Genomic DNA, 26803 nt, shown 5'->3' with positions numbered 1-26803 from the left:
AAGACGTGTCAGTGGAAGGAGTAGACGGGGGATTGTGGAGAAGCATGTTGAAAAATGTCCGATTACTTTAATTTATCGTGGGACGTGAACAGTGGTAAACAGTCGCGTTTGTGTTGAACGGAACAGTGAACTGTAGTACCAGTGTCGGTACATGAGTACAGTCGGCTACCGCGGCGTATCACGTGGACGAGAAAGGGGCCGATCGGTTCCAAACGAGAGCCAGACACACGCCGACCCGAAAATTATTTTCGAAACGTTGAAACCAGTTGTGTCGGTGTTGTTTTGTTCCCGTCGGAAATAACGTCCGAGCCGGCCCCGCAACACGGTAAGTCGACGTAGGATAGGAATCGGTCGGCGAACAGTGTCGCCGGGACAGCTGTTATCGTGCATCATATTCTCATCGGCTTAATACCCCCGTTGGACAGCGCACCTGCGACATTAGTGAGGTTAGGTCCGTTTGTTCGTTCGTCGGTGCGCCGATACACGCGAAAAACTTGTTTTGTGCGCAATGCCCCCCCGTGAACGCCCATTTCTCGCGGTCTGCCTTGACAGAATTGCGGATTGATACGATCGATATTGTCAAGGGTCTTCCGTGGAGCACAACTCTTTTAGATGACATCATGCATACCATGCGATCTCTACCGAAACCATTCTACGTGCCGCATTGTCCGCGTAATCGGACATCCGGAAGACGGTGTTTCTTTCGAAAATTCACCCGTTCGTTTTTTTTTTCAGTCGCATCAGTCACCTTGTCCGTAACATCGTTCACTAGTACAACGCTCTCTATTGTTTGCAAAGAAAATCGCGTTGCATAATCGCTAGGAATTTTGTCGGGTTATTGGAATGTCGTTAAGCCGAGAAAAATGTTACCGGAAGGGTGAATGTAACCCTTAATGCACACGCTCATGATTGATTAATTTTGTAGGGAACGATAAAGTCTCTAAATACAAGCGATAGATTAAAACGGTCCAATTTATCATTGTCACACGGAAATGTATAAGACAATATCGTCGATATTTAGATTTCACGTATTATGTCGTTTCTGTTCGAAAACGAAGAAATTCGCGTCTTAATTAATCATGAAAATCAGCGGTTCGATTGACTGGCAAAGCGCGGATTATTTTCCAAGCGTTTTATCACATCTTCTTTGACGCATTCTTGAACGTCTAACGTATCGACCGCATATTTTCTCGTGTTTATGTATAAATATACATAATTGCGTGCCGTTTCCAGCCAGTATAAAAATAAATTGAATTGCTCCGACGTGGGCATCGAGAGGATTCAAGAAATTAAATAAATACATTGTTCGCTTATGAATGAAAAGTATAAGGGTGGCAATAACTGTTGCAGAATGTAAAGGAATATAATAGCACCGCAACACGCCGACTATAATTCGCGTGCATTATTTCGTTTTGAATAAAGAAATCTTCAACTCAATTTAGATGGTACGCAAGGAAAATAACATATTACGTACAATGCTTCGCTGGTCTCGTACGCAGATAATGAAGGGTGTAACGTTATAGGCAGTGTTAAATGTGATCTAATTAACGCATTGTACCGAGTCTCGGATGTCTACACTCGTTAATGCTTCATTACCTTTATTTTTCTTTCATCTATCTCGTAACCCACTTAATGATCATATTCTTTAACGAACATATTATCATAATTAATATTCACATACTATTTCATTCGAATATTGTTGCATATTGGGCGGGGATTTCAAATTGCCGAAATCTTACTTGATACGTTGAGTGTAGACGTAGCAAAAATATGAAAAAAATATATATTGAAATTAGTGACATCGGTAATTATTAAAATAGTCGTTACGTTACTGTAGTAAATCGCTTGCGTCCCGTACTGTAACGATTTGAAAAATTACGATGCAGAATTGCCGACGCTCTTCGGGGAACACAGTCTGGTTAACACCGTATCGGTAATCACAATTGATTATTCGAACGTGTTGTTTGGATTTCGATCAGAAACGTAATAGTGCGTGGTAAGCAAATTACGTCAAATGGTAAACGGAAAACTTCGTGATAGTAGCATGTCCACCGTGCACCGAGCAAGCCCGATGTTTACATCATGTCAGGAGAACCGGTTGAAATCGTTCAAAGAATTTGTAGTGGAAAAAAAGAGCGACAAAGAAGCGTGCTGTAATAAAGTGACCACCATTGCGCTCTATAATGTGCGACGCGCGCTCTTCAAAATTTAATTAGTATTAATCGTTCCGTGCCGGTTAGGAAAATGTATCGAAATGAATTAACGGAAATATATCGAAATTCCTTCTTAGACGCGTATCAGATTAACGAGCGACAGAAGAACGTTAAACGATCTTCTTCGTAGGACCCGTTTCTAAATTTAGACCGAAGTGCAGGTGAAAAAAAAAGAAGATAAAAATTTAAATATCATTAATTTCTTACGCGTACACGGACCAGGTACGCGTTTGACTTTTACACCTTTGTCATTCGTACTTCATGGCACGCATGCGTAAACTTCGCTCGCTGCTTCGCAAACTTCTTCGTCTATATTTTCCCCTATCAGATCAATGAAATATTATTTAATAGAAATTTGTATAAATAAGATACGGATTTCTGTAAAATTCGGTAACGACTTGCGACGAAGTCATTGTTAAATAAAAGACGGTATGCGAGAAAAGGTTTGCATATTTTTTTTTATAGTAATATATAAAAAGAAATTTCTCTTACAAGTTACAGAGAAGTGTCCTGTCTATGCTATCCACGCAATCTATGCGTGCAGACGATTATTCTATTAGACATTTCTATAGTTCATGGCTTTGTTAAATATAATTTATTATAATATAATTATTAATTAACAGAGATCACTTTCTCACGTTCGGTACACCGTATCGATACCGGAGTCTTGAAATTTGCATATCGTTGTACAAGGATTAAATGAGAAAGGTCAGTATGTTTTTTCTAAACAAAAAGCTCCCGTTCGTTATTCGCGAAATCGAACGGGGAAGTTAGGTTATGTTGTAACGTGTGGACGAGTCGAATTGGTCGTTGGTCTAGAGAAATGAATATTTAAATATATTTTTATTCGAAAAGTCTTTAAATTTCAAATCATTTTAATATTAAAATTACTTCGGAAATTGATAGGACAATTTTATAGCGGTGTTTTAGAGCGATCATGTAACTGCAAATTGATTAATTTCAACCAAAAGCGACCGGTTTTTTTTTTCGATCGCCGTGCAAGGTGACCGATGATACAAGTAGCCAGAAAATAATAATGGTGTTAGAGGCGTTTATTGGGACGAGGCGGAGGTTAGAGAATTCTTTCCGTCGGAAAGAAGTGTCGGGGCGAACTCGAATTTCCCGCAGAAATTTAATCGAGCACCCTATAGGTAGAGCGTTGCGCAGCAGTGAGGCATCGGCGCCGTCGGCAGCGGTGGCCTCTTGTAGTTTTTGCTACGCCCTCTTCGCATGAAAATGATTCTTCCCCGGCGTGGTGTGGTAGTAGGGATCGTCGACCATTGGTTATCGAACGTTTGACTGACAGTTCGACTATCTCGTGTCGGGACAGCGATGAAAGGGAGAAAGAAAAACAGCTTCTGGCCCCGCATTAACGCCTGCCGACGATCCGGTCCGCTTCTCTAGCTCCGAGTCTCTTTTCTTCGTCGGTTTGTTGGCCCGACACGACGCCGGCTTAATACGCCGATGAGTGACAGGTAGTAAACAACTCTCCGCTCGCCCACCGGGATACCATCTTCGTCATAATTAACTCTTTCGGTGCCAGGCCGGTATGTGCGCGCGTTAAATGTGTTTCTTGCGGTGAAATGTTTCTGTTCGACGCACGCTCGCGCAACGTTCGGACGTTTACGGCCTTTTTTTTTTCTCTCCTCCTCTCTCTCTCTCCCTCTCCCTCTCTCTCTCATTCTCTCTACCGCGTTTACGCTATATACCCGTAAATACCCTGATTTTCGTTTATTCATACGGGTAGAAATCTGTGCGCGTTTATTGCTCCGGGAAATTGCTACGGTGTGCAGATCGTTATTGTTGAACCGATGGAACGGCTCGTCTGGTTCGACTTCACTCGATGTCAGCTGAATTTTGCTACTGTCAAGGAAGAGGGAGTCTGCAGTCACCGTTCATATAGATTTTAGAGAGTATCCTCGTTAAAAATAACGCTCGTTCACGTTTCGAACGTTGATAATTCTTTTTTTTTTCGTGCGTGTCGTTAAGGTTAGGTGTTTTGTTGGTCGCTGTCCGCTCCGCGACAGTACGGATCACTGTTGTATAAAACAATGTAAATTGAAGATTTCGTGAGAGAATCTCTTCGTTTCTCGCGTTGTACGTTATAGGTTTAATCAAGGAGATTTTGTTCGGCATCGCGGTGCATTTAATTTAGCTAAGACAATCGGATGTTTAACGTCGATAGAGGCTAAAGTCTACCGAAGCTTTCCGTCGGCGAGTAAATAAATCTCGCCTGTTGGTAACCCGGCCTGGCACTCGATACGTTCGAACATTAACGGGCAAATAAATTCTATGATTAAACGGTCGATTGGCACTCAAACGGCGGGGCTCGGGTCCATGTGGACCCGTAGCATGAATCTTGTTGATTTGACTGCCCGGTTTGCGACAATTAATTGATATTGTCCCATTAACGTGTTCAGAGAGAGTACCTTGCCGCTGTTGAGAATGCACCGAACATTTCCGTAGTTCGTACGGTAATGAAACAGCATATAAAACCGTACATTAGCCGACCGTTTACTTTTCCGAGTAACGATGCTTAAAAATCGTACGATTTATTTGCCTATTAACCGTGTCCTAATCCCTTAAAGGGTTAAGGATTCGTTTCAACTCGTATTTACGGTCGTAAAAGCATGCTTTATCGCTTCCTTGCCAATTACCGTATTTTTATAACTGTAACAGTACAACAGGATACCCGACACCTTGAACGCTGCCATTTTTTGCCGCGACACTGTTGCTTACTGTGGTTTTTAGAATTAACTTTTTATTTGGTGACAAGAAATCGACACATGAAACACGGGAACGGTGTGTGCACGTAGACCATTTCAAAGTTACCGCCAAATTGTTGCGTTTCAAAGGAACCGTTTTGTTTTCAAGTGACACGTGACGCAATCCTCTAATATTCTTTGCAATCGTTATTAGATATATATTTACATTATTTTTTATTATTATTAAATATATATTTATATCAAATAATATAAGGATAAATCTGTGTCGAATGTATAAATAATTATAATTAACTTGTAGCTTCCGACAGGACGGAATTACAGACATATAAATTAGGACGGTATCTCTTACAAAAATTATTTTTAAAAAGGTCGTATACATCTTGAATCATTATTTCAATTTATCGAACCATGTGTCAAGTTTCAGTAACAGTTTGTCATCGTGCAGTAATTCTGTAATTCGAACACGCAAGCGCGCTAACCTCGTGAACGAACAACTAAACGTTCAAATTATATAGGTTTCATTGAAATGTAATAGCAGCATCGTTGGAAAATCACACACGGGTCCCTAATGGATCGGTTCATCGACACGCGCGACCATTAATTTTTCCAACGAACAGCTAAACCTCGCGAATCATATGTTACACCCGCGCGCATTGTTGCTAAATAACAAAGCTTACGTTGGATTTCATTAAATTTAATATCTAATCGATTCGGTTCACCGTTCACGTGTCAGAGATACTATCTACGAAGCGCGGCTGGTCGCAAATTACTAATTCAATAAATAGGATTAGACACGCGAGAGCTCTATTACATTGTTATTAATTACTATACGTATGCATGTGTCTTCGTTTCTCTGCCTTACATACATACATACATATACATATAAGCACGCTTTCTACGTTTATTCGTCGGTCCGAAATCTGTACAACTTTCTTTTCACATTCTCAAGATTTAGTTACAGACTGAATACCATAATTCGTTCACGGAAAATGCATCGACATAAAGAACAAACGGAAAACAATGCGCGCGGGAGGATTCTATTGAATCGAAAATACGGGATAACTTGTTCGAAACAATTCGTCCATTCAATTCATCCTCAATTGAATATTCATTCACTCGATATACGAACAACGATTTCAATATCATTACCACGTTATCTTCCCGTGATATTTTCAATTGTGAGAAAATAAATTATAATCCGTCAAGATAATACACGGCGGAAAGATTCGATTTTAAGAAACCTGTTCGGCGGCGTCGCGAGCGATTCGCGAGGTTCCCGAATTTAGGCTTTTGAAAATTCTCGGACGATTCATGAGACTGCGTTTTATAAATTTTATAAATAACCGTTGGATCGGGGAACGGTAACGCAATTAGCAGACGTATCGGAAACAATTTGTTGTGTCACGCCGATTACGGAAGAAAAACGGAAGATAAAAGATATGTACTGTTTTCGAGCGCGTGGATCATCGTAAAGCAAAACCGTAGATCGTAAAGCGATTGCGGAGGCCCGACCGCGCTGGTAACACAACGATCCGGGGGGAGCATTCCCCCCTCGATTACGATATTTCGATGGACGTTATAGATCACACCAGCGGCAGTATTTTTACTTTCGTTCGGTTCTCTCTCTCTCTCCCTCTCTCTCTCTTGTCGACTCGTTAGAGAGGTACACGCGGTCGTTCTCGTGTCCGGCAACAGCTGCGTGCGAATACCATTGCGTCGTCTAAGAACTCGAAAGCGATATGGACAGCGTTCGTTTGAAACAAGTAGAACGAAGAAGAGTGGCCCGGGCCACGCTGTCAGCCCGTTTGGTACAGTCCATCTATCAAGCTGCAATTTCCATTGTTCCTCGAACAGACCGTTTGACCAATGTTTGTCCGGTCTATTTATATCATATCTGCGAACTCCGAAAAAAAAAACAGAGATAAAAGAAGGCCGCTGAAATCGAAAACAATGATCAAATCAGAAAAGAAACGCGGAAATTTTGATAAGCGATCGAACAGCGATATTTTCGCACAACGGAGTCTGTTGAAAGATCCGGGGAATCGGCGGCGACGTTCCGTGTCGTTTCCGTGTCAGGAATAGTATCCATAGAAACGCGATCGTTGCGTAAAAAGAGCGAATTAAAATTCTCCGTGGGAACATCAATAAAGCGTTAAATTACGTAACACGGTCCGCGAAAGAAACTTCCCGTACAGTTGCATAAAAGGGAAAACGTCTCGAGTCGACGAATGGAACGTCGAAGGGAAGGGCAGCCATTTTTTTTTCGGGGTTCAAACAATAGGGTCGTTCCGCGTGAAATCGAACAATTTATCGCGCCTGGTAAACCTGCCCAATATGATACCCCATTCTTTTTTTATCGTCCTAACACTTTCGATTAAAAACGCTTCTATTTAAAGCAGATCCTACGCATTATGAAACAATTATGTAAGAGCGAAATCGATCGGCAATTATTCGCATTATTATTCGAATAATTTTGCAATGTCCTTCCGAACAATTTATTCGAATAAAAAATTACACGAGTAAATTAGCTCGATTAATTCACGCCGAGTAATTGTTAGTCGAGTAAAATATTCGATAAATATTCCTTCGTAAGAATTCAAATAACGCCCTAACTCGGTTTTCGTTGTATTAGTTCGACGAAGGGGGGTGGGTTGTGCCGGTGCGGCGGGAAAAGGGAGGGAAATTCGAACCGCGTTTCCGAGTCGATTCTATGCGTGGACACAGCTGCGGGTACGAGCCGCGCACTGACCGTTCGCCGTCAGCGATAATATTTTTAAATGAAAGTGGCGAGAGAGGCGACCGGCACAATAAATATCGGGTTTAACGGAAAGACGCGAGCGCTGTGGAAGCACCACTTGCAAGTAATGGTAGACTCTTTCTCTCTCCGTTCGCCTTCTTCCTTTTGCCGGCCTCTCTTCGTCTGCCGGGGTGCTGCTGCTTGCTTGCCCACCTTCTTTCCCTTCGCCGGCACCCTTTGCGACCGTTCCTCCGTGCCTGTCTCTTCCTCTTCCTCTTCCGTCACGTTGTCGCACAAAGATGCCTCTCTCTCTCTTTCTCTCTCTCTCTCTCTCTCTCTCTCTCTCTCTCTCTCTCTCTCTCTCTCTCTATCTCTCGCTCTCTCGCTTTTCTTAGATCCGCGAGCGTTGAAAATATTCATTGCCTCGATCCCCCATGGGCGCTGGATAGATCGGATTAAATGAAAACAATTTTTCGATCGATGCCGCGGCAGCTCCGACGAATACAAGTGTCCGAACAAATATATTATTAAATCGTCGATGCATAGTGCATATTTTATTTAGTAACAGGATATAACAGAAAATTTATTTAGTAACAGAAAATAATTTTTAATTTAGAAGAATCGATATACTTAGAAACTTGAAAGAATTGCTTAACAGAAATATTTCTCTAATTTGCCAGATTAGTATAACACGTGTATTAATTTACACATTATTTTCGAATTAAATCGCCAGTTTAATTAACAAATAATAATAATTCCAAAATATTTGCTCCAGCCTCGCCAACACGCCGGATCAGGCCGTAACATATATTGTAGCAAAATGAATTTCATTTTTACGACCTATATAAGTCTTTAAAAAGCGTCTTGGAGCGCGGTGTTCGCAAATAACGACACACGCACACCTCGGGTACGCGTTTATTTTGTTCACCGTTATTAAATGAATCCGGAGATGCAAATTCGCGGCTATTACCGGGAATTATGAAGAATTACGGGCATGGTCGATTCGCAATATTCTTCATATATGATCGATCGAATAATTTGGGACATTATGGCTGTCCTCGGGGAAGCGGGGCGACGCGTACGACGTCCCACAACGCCGAGAACGTTTCGTTGTAACGCGTGGAAGAAACACGCGAAGGTGTATTATACGAGTGACATGGGAACGTTCGCCTCGTTCTTTTTCGTATCTCCTCGTCGCTTAAGGTGGCAATCATTTCCGTTAAATGAGTTCGGCGATTGAGTTCGCGGCGACTGTAATCTCGGCTGTTTTGCATTTATCATTACCGAAACGTGGCCGAAAACGTCGATTTATCGCCTATCTATTACTTTTTAAATAAAATCCGACGTAAGTACAGTCCGGTCTTAATTCGCGCTATACAGTATGCATAAATTAATAGCATTACAGCAGGTGAAAATGTTCGCTTGTTACATACAATCTATTATTTTCTGAATGAAACGCGATATAAGTACAGTGTAATTTTAATTCACGCTGTAAAATATACGCGATTAAATGGCATACTTCAGGTGAACGTTTTTTTTTTTTTAATACACGTAATCTATTATTTTCCGAATAAAATGCGTCATAAGTATGGCGCGCGTCTAATTCTCGCGGTATCCGATACCTATAATCCACAGTAAAATAAATTGTTTAGCAACACCATTTTAACATTATCCACCCAGTAGTTTCGCCAGGGAAATGACAAATAAACGAAAACCATTTCGCAATGATAATAATTCCTCGTCTATTCTCAATGGTCCGTATTTCATCCGATAAACTCCGAGGGGTGGTTTCAGCCCACCATCCCTAGACACGAAAACCGACTTAAAAATGAATGTTGAGGTGCGAATAAATTCCGGGGGGGGGGGGGGGCACCTTACCCGGAACACAATACGCGCGGGAACAGGAGTTTCCAAGGCGGAAGAACGTCGATGCGGCGAAAGAAAAATTGTGCCGGGACGGCATTAACGAAGTTCCTCGCGAATGCTCGGCGACAAAAATCGTGGCGCGCAGCTCGTGTTACCAAATTTCCCTTGTCACCGTTCGATAAGCGTATTCCGTCGGATAAACGCGGTTTTTCGTCGGGTGTACGCTGCTTTGTCACCGGGAGTGTCTCGCAGCACTTTATTTATTCATACCGAAGGGGGGGGACGCGTATGGGAGATCGGGGAAAATTCAAAAGGAACGTTCGGAATGGGAAGCAGAACTGGTGCCAGCAACAGTGCTGATGGCGTTGAGACCGTCTAACGATGACATTTAAATGCAGTGTGCCGCGCATCGTTTGGTCTCTCCCTGCCGGTACCGTCGGCGCTACCGCGACGATTCTCTTCTATCTCTCCTTCGCATTCTTTCGCCGTCTCGTTCGCTGGCTCTCTCGCGTGCCTCCTCCCTTCCGAAATATCTGCGGACGTATCCTTGAATAAACAATATTTGTACCGCGGCGTTGATAAACGACGCGCGACGGTCTGTTCGCCGGTCCTATACGATATTATTTCTGCTTTCTCTAGCTTTTTATTTTTCAAATATTTCACGGAGAATAATCAAAGTGATCTATAGTGGAGGGGTATAGGGAAGGGATGGACCTTTACTCATGAAAAAGAGAAAACAGAGAAAATATTTAAATAAGTTAAAATATATATATATATACGTATATCTGTATATAATGTACTGTGTCTGTTTCAGAGCCACGCCGCAATAAATAGGGTCCACCGCGTCGATTAAAACGGTGATAGCATCAGAGGCCCCGTAGGATCTGGGCAACGATGGATGGTGCCAGACAGGAATGATAGGTAGGCGGACGATGCTCTTGAAGAGCAGCACAGCCTCGCTACTTGGTAACTCTGCTGCTATACTTGTCGGCGACGATACAGCGAGGCGGCGGACGTCGGTGCAGCCACGGATACAGGGTTATCCACTTAACACTTTGCCTGTCCGCAGTTACTTAACACCTTACCTACCGGAAACCTAATAATAGGCTTCTCAATGGCTCCGCTACGGCCAAAAAAGAAGCTTCACAATATTTCTAATGAGACTTCTTTTTGTAATGAATACCGTCGACGGTTTCTTTATTTTATGTAACACCGAAAGTGCCGCTGTCTTCGCTTGTTAAATTGTACATCTCGTAATTGTAATTTTATAGTTATAATATTATATAATTTGTGTGCAGACATTGTCCGTATTAATTGTAACAAGGACAGTGGTATTTATACAGAATTATGCGGTTTGCAGAATGCAAGAGGGTAGCACCGCCGTGGCGCTAGCGATGGTGACTCCTGGCTACGATCAGGACCCTGCGAGCGGGGCCGATTACACGACCCATCAGGATCAGGCCCAGTTCGAGGCAGACAAAAGGGCAGTCTACAAGCATCCTCTGTTCCCTTTGCTCGCGTTACTTTTCGAAAGATGCGAGCAGGCCACGCAGAGCTCGGACAACTCGACGTCCGAAAGCTTCAACATGGACATACAGGCCTTCGTCCAACACCAAGAAAGAGACCGAAAGCCATTCTTGATCAATGACCCCGAAATTGACGGTTTGGTGAGTCCTTTTCAGCTGCATATGTATATTGTAATACATAGATGTACACACACACTTGTGCGTATAACGCGGTTTAAATTAATTGGCTTCGATCGAAAAAGCGAGCATAATTTGGGAATAATCGATTGACCTTGGACTATCCTTGGAATCCTCGTTCGTCGGCTTCCTTTTTCATTCTTATCTCGATATACCCGAGCGCCTACTTTCACTTCGTCCTGTGAGAACTTTGTTGGTTGTTTTCGCGAACAAGCCAGAAAATTGCTGCAGATAGCAGCAGTCTCGGGTAATTAGAAATTCGCTCGTAGAGTTAGAAGCGCGAATCTACAAGGTGACTCACCTAATGTTAGCAACACGAACGTCTCTGCTGTTTTTTTATGGCACGTCGAATATGACCGAAGGACACGGTTGAACGAGGCTATTTTTACAGACTTCAGGTTTCACTGACATAAGCTGACAAAACAATTTCTAAATAAAATAATTTCGACCCCTGACCCTTCGCGATACCGACGGAACTGAATTTATGTTATACGCGTTGCAATAATTATAGTGTGAGAAAAAAAAATGGAAATACCGGTGGCGCAGGTGTTGAGAAAATAAGACGCGCGGGGTTGGTTCGAAGCGAAACGATACGCCGCGCGAAAACAAAAATTAATAAAAGACTGCTCGAGGCGCGGAATCAAATGAAAAGAAGACGATTGTATCGAATTTTCCTTGTTTCTTATGCGACGGTATGCCCCCATCGTAGATGATCAAAGCGATACAGGTGCTGCGGATCCACCTACTCGAGCTGGAAAAGGTGCAGGAGCTGTGCAAGGACTTCTGCAACAGGTACATCACGTGCCTGAAGGGCAAGATGCAGAGCGAGAATCTGCTACGCAGCGATTACAGCCACCATGGACACGACATGGGTCCGTCGAGTGGCAGCAACGGCAGCAGTCCTCTGCAGGTTAGACATCTTTTCGTCATTAAGGCATCCTGGCCTGCTCCCCCTTCACCCTGCGTAGATATCCTATTGCTAGTGGCGCGCAAGGATCGCGAATCTCTCTCTCTCTCTCGAAATGCTACCGAGTTCTTCTTTAACCACCTCACACACACACACCCCATACTAAACCCTTGCAGCATTTAACAATACGGTTGTGTTTCACGCGATCGAACCAACTCGTATCTCTTATTCGACCACAGTCGACGATAGAACAAACATTTGTTAGACAGACTTAAATTGTATCGGATGATGTGATATAATTCTTAATTTCTTTTTCTTAAAATATAATTTAATATAATAGAAAAGATTATTGAAGAAATTACCGTAAAAAAAGATAATTATAATTTAGAAATGATTAGTTTTCATTCGATACAATTTAAGCCTGTCTGATAAATTGTTTACCTGTCTCCAGTCGTTGCAGAGATACGATTTGGCACAGTTGCGTAAAACACCCTCTGTAACGCTTGCCGCGAGGTGCTGCAACAAAAGCTGTGTATCCTACCAGTAGGAAATAATTCGTAATTAACAATACGTTCCATTTGATTGCACTCACAAGTTACCCTTAGCGTTTGTCGTACTCCTTGAAACTACGAGAAGGAATGTCTGGATGCTCTTCTGATTGGGATTGTATTACCTTTGTAATTTGTACCTTGTATAGTCAGTAGTTTTATTCGGGTGTGAACGGTGTATAGTACTCTTGGGGATCCGACCAACTAACCGCATGTACTATGATGGGAATAATGTTGCATCGAAAGTGACAATATGCTCTTTCCGTGGATCGTCGAGCGTGTTCGAGTCTTTAGACAATTAAACTAGAGAATTTTAATAAAAGGTGTTTTTCGGTTGCATCTTCGTAAAGCTCATAGAAACCTAAAGAAAAATTTGTTAATTCGCACAGGATTTTTGAACGTTAGAATCGGTAATTATACCAAGAGGAAGCTCGATAAGTCTCGATTAAATGTTGACGCCGGGAAGCACTTGAAATTATATTAACGGCATTATATTCTATTAAACCGTATAATTTGTTGCATTATGAACGGAATTGCTGACGTCTTTGAACAATTTATAAAGAAATGATGAAACCGTTGATCGTCGACTTTAAAAACACTGTTGGATAACAACCAGCAAAAACGACTGGTTTGCTGAAGTCACGATGAATTATGGTAAAAAAGAGTAGCTGAAACATATAATTTCGAAGAGATTAGAATAATCTATTAATATCGTTACGCTGTTTACAACATGGTGAAACTATTTAAGATAATACAATTTATCTTTATTTGACTTTCATTGAATATATTTTCACTTTCGAGTGCTCTTCTTAATTGAGGGTGAAGAAGGATAACACGTTATGGAGTCGATGTTGCGTCGACGGGTTTGTATCCGAAGGGAACGTCTCAAATATAGTGTTCAGATACGTGTATACATAATTTAAAGAACGAGCGATACTTGCGCGTCGCTCGAAATATTATAGAACCCCACCCCTGCTCTCTGACGGCTAGTTGCGACATATATTTCCCAGGTGCTGTCTTCTACAGGCAATGATGTTGAGCCGGGAGCTAACGGATTCAGAGTGAGCAGAGGCGACACCCTGTCGGAGAACGGTGGCGCGAGTCAAGTGGCCGCGCAAGAGGAAACCGGTAACGACAGGCCGCCTTCGGTGCGATCATCTTCCACTGCTCAACGCTCAAACAGATCCTCCAGCCAGGAGCATGACGATCCTCTGTCACCTTCCACGGTACACGGAAGCACACCCCTCTCTCAAATCGGGGTTCACACCTGTGCGCCGGTCAACGACATGTATCTTGGCCAAGGTGAGCCTTCCCGCGCGTCGATCCACCTTTTTCCCCCATTTCACGCTGATATCTGTTTCTCGAAGGAAGAGACCTTACAGGTGTAATAAATAGCTATTCTAATCCTATGTTCTAGGTCTGAAGTAAATGGTAATTAGTATAGCCTTAGTCATCTCCTTTAAAAAAAAAAACTGAACTTCTCCTAGACTGCAGATGCTACGGCGATACATGCGAAGATGCGCGCCTAATTCTTCCTTTACACGAAATTTCTGATAATCTACTTTGAGAAAGCAAAAACACAACTGTACTCTTTTTAAAAACTTATATCGAATGCTCGCTTGTAATGCTTGGTTGGAAGTTTCTGCAAACGATATGTCTAAATCAATAATGTGCATCTATATCAACATCTGCAGTCTTTTTACTAATCGAATGTTTATTTAAGCCTACTAAGTAAGTGGAAACAACATCCTCTTTTCTCTGTGCGTTCATGTTTAAAATAGAAATTAATCTTCAATTGGTAAGATGAAATTATTATGATTTGTGAGCATTATCGTTCCTTTTGAATTACTCATTCGAAGGTATATATTTTACTTATATTTCTTTCTTACCAATTAAGAATATAATAAGCACATTAAAACAACTTGTTTGAAAATATTCACAAGATATGTAAAAAGTAGTTGAGAACTTGAGCGTATTCTTGTAAGCAATACATCAACGAACTGTCGTTTATAGATGATATGGACTATGTGAATACTGCCGACAGAATTTATTTAGAAGAAGCTGGTTACTGGGGCCTTCTTGCATTACAAGAACGTGAGAATAAATACGTCGATGTGGGAGATGCTAGCGACGAAAAGAACTTTGGTTAGAAAACGTTGCTTACTGTTTTGAATGTTCTTAGTAGTCTTCGGTTGTTCATTGAGAAATATTTAACTCGAACAATGGACCGTGAGAATTTTAACAATCGCAAAAATATAAAAATCGAATGGTACTACTTTCGGAAGAACATTTCAAAAGATAGCATCTGGTTGTTGAGTCCCGATGAAATAAATTATTAGATGTCTGTAGCAGCAATCATATATTGTTTAATGTGTTTAGATATCACTTTGGCTGGTTCTCCTTCCCCTGCGCCCAGCGAAGATGAAGCCGATGGATGTGGCACTGGCACTGCTACTTCAAATCACAGTAGTACTCACGGAGGTAGTCATAGTAGCATTAAGAAAGGAAGACAGAAGAGGGGAGTCTTACCTAAACAAGCTACAAGTATCATGCGAACCTGGCTCTTTGAACATTTAGTTGTACGTATGCATTTTATCTCTGCAGCGACCATTAGTCATCAAAATATTCGTCCCATATTTATTAACATAGTCTCTTATTCAACAGTATTCGAAAGATAACTGGAAGCAAATGCAGATTATAATTATCATCCATGTCTCGTTGTCCGATAACTTGAACACGATAATAAGCCTGATGTATATTTTCCAGCACCCTTATCCTACGGAGGATGAGAAGCGTCAGATCGCAAGTCAAACGAACTTAACAATGTTGCAAGTGAACAATTGGTTCATCAATGCCCGTCGGCGAATCCTTCAGCCAATGCTCGACGGCGCCGGAGCGGATCCGGTACAGCGTGCGGGAAAACGTCACAAAGTCTCGAAGCATGTTGTTCAACAGCAGCACGTGCAACAACAACAAGCTGGCGGCTGGCAATCGGAAGACTCTGGGAGCGATTCAGGCTCCAGCGACGGTGAGGGGGGTGCCGATAGATCGAAAGACGGTAACGATAGCGACGAAGATGATCTTCACTGACCTCTGTCGATCATTCAAACGTCAGCCTCTTTACGGTACCTTCAAATCCAGTTGCTCATTACAGTATTAAGGTATTCGAGAATAGATTTCGCTTTAACTGTCAAATACGTAATTATTCTCGCGAAAATCAAGGGTATATCGGTCGAGGTTATCACGCTCTCTTATCGGATCCAACAATATTTCATCTACTTTTACCATCGTTGGACTCAGATTTCTAACAGTCGTCGATTTTGTTATCACATCTATTTTTGCAGACCGAAGGAATTCAAATGGAACGGACATTTAAAGAATTGTATATTTCAGTTGGTGCACCTACCCTCTCTCCCCCTGTTCTTCGTAAAACGAAGTAAAATACGATACGATTTTTTTTGAATTGTTGAGAACTTATTCATACCAAAAGAGATGTTAAGTTTTTACATTGTTATCACTTTGGTAGTTTTTTTAATTCTTCGATGTATACAACATAGTTGAGATATTTTCATTGTTTAGTTTTTCGTTTGGGCTGAATGTTTCTCTTCGTAATGGAAAATTATTGATCTACGATTAAGCACAAGACTCGGATCTCATTTTCCCTTGACAGATCACGTTTTGTATTATGGGACACGCATCGTTTCGTTTATGAACGATAGTAAATTGTGACACAAATTATTTCTTTAACGGTTAAAGACGAATATTCGCATGAAAACTTCATGAAGAAATTAAATATTTCCTACTATCTTCAAATCTTTCCTATATAATGTAATCTATGACAGAACATTCTACTTGTTTGCATTCAACAAGTTATACTTAAGAGATTAAAACAGGTTAATATTGCTGTTTGTATATTTTTATATCGGACTTTATTTCAGGCAAAGTGAATTTTTGTATGAATACAGAGAAAATGATAATGATGAGCCATCTTCTAAATTTGATAAATACAATTTGAATATCTGATTAAAAGATTTATACTACACTTCTTAATCTGTATTCTCTGATGTATCACGCATAAAAGATTGACGTAAACACGTGCACTTTTTCACGCAGAAATTTCGCATAATTTTAATTGCAACAATGACAGCAACTTCTTCAGTTCATGGAATCTAATATTTCTAACCAGAAGTACATTTGTAAGAAATTCTTAGTATTTCTATAGTGCTATTGAAATCGTCCAAGTGAGACTATGTATAGTATAGTAAATCTTATAATGTCGTCAAGAGAAAGATCGTTCTCAAACCGTTCTAATTAAAAATAAGCTACGATGATATTGTATTACACTTAACGTAATAGACGAGATATTTTAACGATCGGTCAACGATAACGAACAACAAAGCCAGAAAAAAAGAAACGAAAATAATTTTCGAATTATCGACTAACGTTCCAAACAAAAATTTTCGTCGACAAGCTTGCACTATTTTTGCGATTTAAGGAGCCTTTGTGCAACGGATGATCGATCGGTCACTAGATTATAGTAATCTCGATCTTGTATTCTTCGTGCCATTGAAGAGCGTGGTAACTTCCGCGTTTAGTCTTTGTTCAGCTCCGCAGTGTCGTGACATAGCAAAGTGCTATCCCTCCAAGATAATAATAACAACAATAATAATAATTAAATATTAATAATACTATTACGATTAATAACAACAACAACAACAACAATGATAATATAATACTACTTTAAATATATGATGATTATATTTTTAAACTCTAAGTGTCGTCTTTGAACGCGTGTACCGCAGTTTTAACGAGATTGTGGTACTGCTGTACATAACTATACACAGAACTGTTAGAAATAAAGGGAGAAGAATATTAGTGATTTAATCTGAAGAAGATTAACGATACACCTTTTTCTTGTATCTGAAAAAAATGAACTCGAATTAAAGAAAGAAAACAAAGACAGAAAGAAAACTTTTAAAAAGCCCAACGACAAGCACATGCCATCTTAGGATAAGTGTTCATACATTCGCTGTCTGCATATGATCGTTGCGTTTTACTTAAGTGAGAAAAAAAAAAGAAATAAAAATCTCCAGATCGCGAGTGCTGAATACTTAGCAACTTGTATACTTTCTCACGCTATGAATCGTTAGTGGATGCGGTGTATGTTCTTAGATTCGATATCGTCATCGTCTCGAATTCCGATGATCATCCGTGTAGATATAATCTGTAAAAGTTCTTCCTATGTACTTGTCTTCGATTGTCCTTGTTTCCAAGCGTTCCGTCCATCGCACTTCGAACCGTTGATAATCTGTCCTAAGACCGTTGACTGACTTGGAAATGCGATTCTAAATGGACAAACGTTTCCGAGATCGAATAATTAAAATGATGATGTAGAATAGATGCTTCGCCGGGATCGATTTATTCCGGCACGATCACCTTGTTTCTAGCAGCGAGCTAAAAGTTTTTCGAATTTTCAACGCTTTAGCGAATTGTAACTATTGCACGTTGTAGAACTGAAACAAATTATAAGGCATTACGCGGATTATGTAAAACTGTAAGCGACAACAAAATACGTTATTACGGGAGCGTTAAATTCGAAAAAATTTTGGAACTTTTCGGATATGTGAACATGAACGTGGTTACTTTTTGCAACGAGATGCACAGGTTTCCTTAAGCACGTGTCAGTGGTTCCATAGTATACAGCACTCTCACAATTTCTCTGTGTGGTCTCTACGAAACTGCTAAGTATAACATACGACTACAGTAGAACCTCCATTATCAACACTGATAAACAAATATAAGAATATTGTTGTTTTTTAGAATCAGTTGTTAAACAGTTTCGTAACAGATCTATTTCTAGAAAACTGTTGACCATTAATTCTTAGTCCCTCACCTGTACATCTCTATAGGGTCTAAAGGATGGGAGTTTGATATTGAACGATACTAAATAATTTTCATTTTTTTATGAAGAAATGTTTCAGCGAAGAGAATAAATACTACACGAATAATGGAGGTATCTTTTGTATGTGGCTAAACAGACCGAAGCTAGTCCATTGATTGCAACGCATTGAGGACAAACAATTAGCATATAACTGAATGCCATCGACTGATGAATTTGTGTTATAGATATGCAGCATTAGAAGGCCAGCATGTAATAGAGAATCCAAATCATGCGGCAAACCGGTCCTCAATGCGCTCTGAGATGAATGTCTCGTACAAAACAGAAGGTTGATGCTGCCGATTAGGTCACTCATTTTACTGGTATTCTGAATTCTTCCGGTATCGATGTACATAGCCGACTGGCACAAAGTGCTTCCATTAGTGGCTCCACGAGCTTTTTTCCGGGCATCCTAGGCGAACCGATTCCAAAATCTGTTGCTGGTCGCAAAATTTTGAGGAAGTTCCGAGTCGGAAGAATCGAGTTGATCGAGAGGCGTAGTAAAACGATATTATCAGTTGAAGACAGCTTTTACAGTATAGCTCCATATACGGTGTAGTGACATAAGTGAGAAAAATCGAACGATCGTGGACACGGAAGAATCAACGAAATAAAAAAAAAAAAAACATGTCGTCGATTTGAGTATAAATTAACAGCTAATACACTTTGTATTATTTTCCGCCACATTCTGCATTGTCTTACTTCCTGAGCAGACGCGGCATAAATAGGTCCTCGATCGCTCGTGCTGATGATTAGGTCGCTGTTTACAAGTACCAGCAATAATGTGCACTTTTCGTAAATGATATAAGACTAAGAGAATCGTCGAGTCGTATCGCGAATCACCTAGTACGGGACTATACTGTACTTTGACTAATTATAATTATAAAATAACAATAGGCTAAGAGGTAGGTTGTAAGGCTGAACCACGTATACGTATGTGCTGCGGCACCAAACGACTGTGATAACTCGGTGGGCGGTGCCCAGCCTCCTACTTCATACTTGTATACTGAAAACTATGAAATAGTTAAAAGATCACACCACACATAACGACACAGACACTCATCCACACATACATGTGTAGAAACATTTACCGAAGATGTTGAACGTATGTTTGTAGAGCTTGCATTTAAAAGCTGCTAGTGGGTCCATTAGCTTTTTACATGTAACATTCTCGTTTGCATATGTTACCAACGTTTTAGTTGAATTGGATGTAATGAATAATAGGAGGGTGTAAGACGTTTGGGTATGTTTGTAAGAAAGAAGGACATTGATATTGAAAATAGGACCTGCAGTTTACTCGTATGAAAGCGTTTTGTTACCTTTATTGCGTATTTCTAAAATTGCATGATCCTCTCTAGCATAAAGATTAAAGACACGTGATAAGAGAGTAAACGCATAAATTTCTTTCTCATACCGAATGCATACGAGCACATGTTGAAGGGTGGGCCATTGGATAAACTGATTTACAATGCTATTCTGTATTGGCAATTTATGTGCAAGCTCTGACGAAAATATATAAGAAGATAGGAATGGACCAAAAAATGGGGCACTAATGTGAGTTGACTTTGGTACAAGAATCTGCTTAACGTTTTGGATATTTAAATTCTTTAAATTATCATTTCTGCAATAATTCTATCAAAGAAATACCAATGTTCTACTTTATGGTTCCCTGTTATTTTTCAAGTTATATATAGTTCAATTTCCTATTGCAGCATTATCATTTACCGGGTTACTTTATGACAAACATTTCTCTATTCATTCACGTTAACATTATCTGTACTTTCTATGCACACTGATTGTGATCGAAACAACAGTCCACCCTTACTTGTTATGTGTAATCAATATTGCATTTTTATTCTATATGCTATTATTTTCCAGTAATTTGTTCACTTCATGAATATTATATTAATACTTGTAAATTATACAGAAGTTTCTATCATGCATGTTACGTTTCATGTACTGTAATGTGTATTCTATCTTGCCAAGAGAACAATTTATTCTATACTTTTCCAAAAATGTTTACATATGTATATTGACAGATATTTGTACTATTTGATATTGCTAACGTACACGCGTGTGCGTGCATGTTCTAATATAAAAAGTAAAGGACTTTCGAAGGTCCATTCCTAACTTAAGTGAAATTTTAAGTCATAAACTAAACGTATTACATACCTACGTACATACTAAAAAGGAAGCATAAGTAAACAACTTGAATACTTTCTCGTGTACATCAAGGTCCTGTTAAATAAGTTGTTTATTGATAATAAATGCCATCACGCTTGCAATATGTTTCCTGACTTTTATTTTATTCTTAAGGTGCCACTTAATATCTACATACAGAGTTACAGTTAATAATAACCTGTTCTGATTTAGGTACGAAACAGGTAGTTCTTTCAATTAAAAAGATTTGTAGTCAAGCGGGTCATTAGGCAGACTGTAACAAATTTAATCTCCAATATCCGGTATATAATACTTTATTATCAATAATAAGGACTCGTAATTTGTATGTTTGATAAAACACCAGTCAATTACATCGCATATCGCATACTTGCATGTCTTAAAAAAGTATGAAATCGCAAGTAATCACAGGTAATTGTTTATAAAAAATTCTACATCGTAATCAAGAATTGGAGAATTCAGGACATAATGTCTTTCTTATAACTTATTTACATTATATTTATAAAATGCTTTCGAATGGTTACAGTTATAAATGTATGTTTCCTAGCAATTTTCTACAGTATCATTTAGTTCTTCATAAAATATTTTTTTTTAGTCTCACTTGTCTCTTTTCGTGTCAACTTTCTTTCGTCAACTTTAAGATACTTAAATTAATTATTTAATGTTCAAAGCACAGGAATGAAAGAAAGAAATATATTAAGAACAGATCGTATTGACTTATAAAAATTCAAACGATTGCTAGTAAAGAACCTATCCGTACCTGATCTTTAACAATATTTTATAATGATTGAAATGGCGTTCATGAAATGAATAGCTAAACTGCTTACTAAAAGTGACAAAATGTTTTCTTAGATTGCGTGTGTTACAACATTGTCAACTTCACTTAATCGTTTCGTATAATTATCTACCTAGTTTTGAAAAAATCCACGAGCAAGGATCTTCCAAACAAATGAAACATCCTGCTAATACGTCAATTAATTAACATATGATACAAATATAAATTGCAAGAAATACAGTAGTACAAAATTGATGACTAAAGTAATTCATTAGTAAACTTCAAATAATGTCCTAGATTTGTTGAATTTTCCTTAAATATATTACCAAATATATTTGCGATGACATGACATTTATAATACTAATATTTATGAATACGTGAATGATATGAAATTAAATAATTGTTCAAAGTACTTCATTAACTATTCAGACTACGAGCATTGAACGTATTAATTTACATTAGTCATATACGTAAAATATGCACGTTTGTTACTATATACAAAATGAATCCATCGCATTCGAATGTTCAGCAGATATTTTCAATGCTAATATACCCTGCTTATCACTGCGATACTGAGATAATACACTAAATATTGGTTGGAATATAAAACAGTTTCCATCTATTATCGTCCATTGATTTTACGTGACGTACATTCATAACATTATGAAATAAATGTACTTGGGCTTGTTATCATTTACTTGTTATCAAGTAAAATAAAAAGAAACACTATCGAAGATAAAGCGAACCGATGAGATCGTTCTTAACATAATAACAGCGAAGTGCAAATAGTTTAATTAAAAAATAAGCAAAAATTTCACGACGTTAATGAAATAAAACGACGGTGGTATTTGAATATGTGTCAGTATTTTGAGGTATAAAAATTGTCCGAGGGCGTACCACACACATTTAAAGACTTGTTACTGGAACATCCTTATCCTTGAGATGATCCAATCTAGTCATTGATATGTGGTCCGCAGCTCGTTCCTACCCATCCGTTGCTCTTCTGAAAGAACGAGGTTTGTATTTATCAGTTACAAAATATTTACAATTATAAAGTATCATACAATTGATTTACTTTCATATTACTGTAATACCTTGTGTTAAATAGTATGTCGGATCGTGACTGAATGAACCACACGAGAATGAATGACATGCCAGCTACTAAACTACCAAGAATCATACTGAGTCGCTGTGCAGATTCTGGAGATTTCAAAAACATCCTTACACTTAACGTTTCCCATGTGGATTCTGTCCACGTAGAATAAGTTTTTAATTTCATGTTGTAACCTAATTAAACATATCAAAATGGTAATTTATTTTAAACGCCCAATATTCTCAAATACTGCATTAATTTTCTATGAGAAAGCATACCGTCAATAATAAATGCAGGACTCATGGCTGCACTATAATTTACAGTAGAATTAATGCATATGCCTGAGCAATTGTAACCAGCCATCCAAATAAGATGCTTTTCATAACATACAGTTTTGTTCATGTCTAATTCCTGTCTAGTTAAGAAAGCAAGCAGCTGGCCAGTTAGGGTTGTGGCAGTATTTGGTATTTTGTGTACACCCACATATAGGGGTAGAGCTTGATTGGTTAGTCTAGCGCCTGGAGGCGATGCAGCCAAGAATAATTTACATTTGGCACTTTTTAGATAACAAAACAGCATTTCAGAAATATGATATTCAATATCTTCTCGAGTAGTTTCATTTATAGGTAGAAGTTCTTTCTCGGTAACGTTTTTATAAAGAACCTCGGCAACACTAATTGCTATTTTTGCTAAAGCAGCAGGAAGGATATCTGAATCGTTTCTGCATAAAAATACATGATGTTATGTTAATGCAGACGAATTTGTTGTATATTGAAGAAAAAGAAGTAGACATACTTGTTAAAATGCAGATTTTGAGCATCATCTAATATTCCATTGTAATATTTATTTTTAAATTGTTCTCCATGGTTGCTTATAACAACTGCTGGTAAATCTGACTTTTCTTTTAAAAAACTTTGTATTGATGTAGGAGGGATACTACCTTCCAAAACGTCTGCATGTAATTCATTCTTGAGGCTTTCTAGTAGTATATTGTTTTTCCCATTATTAGAATGAAGATACAAATTGTCTTTACTTAATTGACCGAATTCAATGACGGATTCGATGTCGTCAAATTTCAACTTTACACCACCCAAGGCATGGAAACGATCTTCCTTTAAATCATAAATTAATCTACTGGAACCTATATAGTCAAATGCTTCACCATTGAATAATGAGAAAACAATATTTCTGTCTGTAAAAGAAGAGATCAAAACATATTAATAAATATAAAATAACAATAGAGTTTATACACTATCGTACTTACTATTTGCTAATGTAGCATTTTTAAATAAGTTATTCAAATGATAGGCAGTGGCAAGTAGTGTTACTAATCCAGTTACTACATTCTCTGCTCCAGGTGATATTCTATCAAATAAAGAGGATGCATCCAGCCTGGCTGTTACTAATATAATCGAATTTTTATCGTTTTTATTTAGCGGAGTTAAAGGCCAATGAATATTTCTATCGCCCAACGGATCGCAATAAAATATTGGATCAATATGTAAATTGAAGTCATTGCGTCTAATGCATGTTCCTGAATCAACAGCAGCAAACATGAACGATTTCATTTCTAGTGCACACAGCGATCTTTGCCGCTGGGATTGTAAATCATGTGCATTATGTTTAATGAAACAAGATTTTACTTCCTCGATTCTTGTTTCATTCTGAAAATAATAATTAAACGATCATGCTGTATATAATGTACATGGCTCCAAATGTTACAGAAATAATTCAACACAGGTGAAGTAGAAAGTTATTTCTGACCTCTATATAGAACATTGGGAAGGGCCAATCTTCCATAAGCAATGCAGAACCACTTGGATTCCAAGGAGAAGAATCAGTACAATTTTTAAATCCTGAATATCTATTTGGACAAGTGTCATCAGGAGAATATGAATCTGGATATGGCTGACTGACATTTTTTGCTAGTAAGACTCCATTAATGTTTTTGGTATCTCGTAATCGAAATAATACGTCTCTAGTGAACATAGAAAATGGAAGGACTACTGTATAAGGTCCAGCAGTGGAATTATGCTCGAGCCATCTGACATCCTCTTCTTTTTCAACAAAATGAATAACACCAGTACTTCCTGATCTGCTTGCTATAATCATGAAAATATATAGTAGTAAAACAAAATGACACATTTTTTTGATGCAGAAAAGAAAAAGAAAGGATTTTCAATTATCCTGCAGATAACTTGATTGGCATTAAAGTTTCTAACATCTTACAAGAACATCCAAATTGATGTGTTCCATTATGTCTACGGAAACAAGCAGAAACTCCTTCAAAAGATGTGTAAATCATGTCTTTTACCCTGATTGCTGTCACTGAAAACAAATTTAATTAAACATTCTCCTGATCCATAAACAAATAAATCATGATACGTGTATTTGATAAAAATAAGGAACTTGATAAATGATATATGAACTCCAATATGAAACTAGTTTTATACTTATAAATAAACTTGTAAATAAGAATTACTGGTACTATAACAAAGAAGATGCTGAAGATAAAGAAAGTACAAGCTTTCTATAGAAATTTCACAGACATTTTTATGAATAATGAAGTTATATCAATTTTCGAAGATTCTGTAACTTACCTAGATTTATAACAACAAATATGAAAAGATATCCGAGGCAAAAATATCTTGCCATTTTTACTGTGCGATGGCACCTGTCAAACGTTTGATCTGTCAAAAGGTTTATTTTCTACGACCACCACTATGGATGGTCTTTACGAAGGTTAGACACGATGACACAAGTACATAGCGTGAATCAGAAAGGAATTGAACGCTTTTATTTTAGTTGATTGTAATTGTAACTGATAGTGGCGACACCGACGAAACACCGTCAAAGGGTTACAAGTAAAAGCTGATTCTCAAAAGCGCTCCAAAAAGTCCTAATCAAAGTATTCCGATGTACAGTTACGTACACTGTCTGGTGAGATTTAAGGGTTTTCAGGACCAATAATTTTCGACACAATTTTTGTTGTACAATTCTGTAGAGACTTTGACAACAAAACTCTAAAAATGTGAAAGTTTTAAAGCTAAGAATCCATTTCTGTAAAAGCTGCGATATTCTCAGCGTTTCTGACTAGCGTTTCCCATTAGATGGCGCCACGATTATATAAAAGCGGCTGACTAGCCATTTTTCAGTTCACACAAATTCTTATTTCTAATGCCCATCAAAACAAAAATGGTGAATAAGAGATATAACTTTGCAAATTTGCCGGCAACAAATCAAGATGCTGTCATTTGGGCACGCGAACACGGGCTGTTGCGTGTGTCGATGATGTGTAGGGTGCACCGAAAGGCGATGAAGTTTTATTCGAGCTCGGCAGAACATGGAATCGGCCGATTCCGATGTTGTTTCGTCGGATAACCCTTTTTCCGGTCTTATGCGCGAAGATTTTGAATCGTGGGACTGAGTAAGAGAGAGAGAGAGAGAGAGAGAGAGAGAGAGAACATTGACCCAAGGATTTACGACGACCAGTGCAATATACAGTCTTGACCTGAACATTATATTTTGTATTCAAATTTCCCTCCTATTGTCATTGTTCTTTTTGAACCTGCTTTTTACATAAAATATGTATATTGCCGAGCCAAAACCTGTAAATATCTCTTACGGTTTAGAATTATTACAAAACAGGTTCCCTTTTGAAGATAATTAGTTGAATATGCATGAAATATTCGTTTGAATATTTTTATAAAATTCTGAAATACCGACTGTACAAAACAGTGCTGTGATCGATAGCGGCCTCTACTTAAATGGAACAGTTAATTAGTGAACTACATCTGTCCGCGATAAAGTGGAAGTCGAGTTTATACAGCCGGTAATGTAAAAAAACTACTTCTGCTTTGACTCTGCTTTTATGCAATTTGTATATAATGTTCTGGTATTAATTCTTTCAATAGTCGGAGAATAGAATTTTTAATGAAATAGATCATCGTTTGCTATTACTGACCACAAAATTTGAAATATTCTAGGAATTCGAACGTTTCGTAATATTCGATAGATCGAACGCATCGATCTGAGATCGTTGATCGAATGTCATTCGATAGATTCGAACATAAACATAACCGTTACAGCACCGTACAACGCAATGTTGCGTTCCCGACA

General features: G+C 38.7%; 2 protein-coding genes across 5 annotated transcripts; one reads left to right on the top strand and one right to left on the bottom strand.

The window, feature by feature from the left end:
• The first annotated feature begins 12 nt into the window (after nt 1–12).
• Nucleotides 13–20923, top strand: LOC144476707 (homeobox protein PKNOX2). Of its 4 annotated transcripts, none has more exons than XM_078193838.1 (8): nt 13–325; nt 10357–10463; nt 10903–11209; nt 11955–12155; nt 13711–14002; nt 14714–14845; nt 15080–15279; nt 15467–20923. In XM_078193838.1, the coding sequence occupies exons 2-8, from the start codon at nt 10441–10443 to the stop codon at nt 15788–15790; spliced, it is 1479 nt and encodes a 492-aa protein (XP_078049964.1). In that variant the 5' UTR covers nt 13–325; nt 10357–10440; the 3' UTR covers nt 15791–20923. The 4 variants fall into 4 exon arrangements, with proteins under 4 accessions (XP_078049964.1, XP_078049967.1, XP_078049966.1 ...); XM_078193840.1 differs by lacking the exon at nt 13–325 and adding an exon at nt 2807–2921; XM_078193839.1 differs by lacking the exon at nt 13–325 and adding an exon at nt 3315–3688.
• Nucleotides 20896–25682, bottom strand: Nct (Nicastrin). Its single transcript, XM_078193837.1, has 8 exons — nt 25285–25682; nt 24914–25012; nt 24449–24786; nt 23949–24348; nt 23480–23876; nt 22963–23405; nt 22686–22878; nt 20896–22594 (listed from the first exon to the last, which is right to left on the bottom strand). The coding sequence occupies exons 1-8, from the start codon at nt 25337–25339 to the stop codon at nt 22576–22578; spliced, it is 1944 nt and encodes a 647-aa protein (XP_078049963.1). The 5' UTR covers nt 25340–25682; the 3' UTR covers nt 20896–22575.
• Nucleotides 25683–26803: the final 1121 nt, after the last annotated feature.

This window comes from Augochlora pura, chromosome 11 (genome assembly GCF_028453695.1).
Source record: "Augochlora pura isolate Apur16 chromosome 11, APUR_v2.2.1, whole genome shotgun sequence".
Taxonomy (NCBI): Eukaryota; Metazoa; Arthropoda; class Insecta; order Hymenoptera; family Halictidae; genus Augochlora; species Augochlora pura.
Note: the sequence above shows the minus strand (reverse complement) of the source record. Positions and strands in the feature narration are given on the sequence as shown.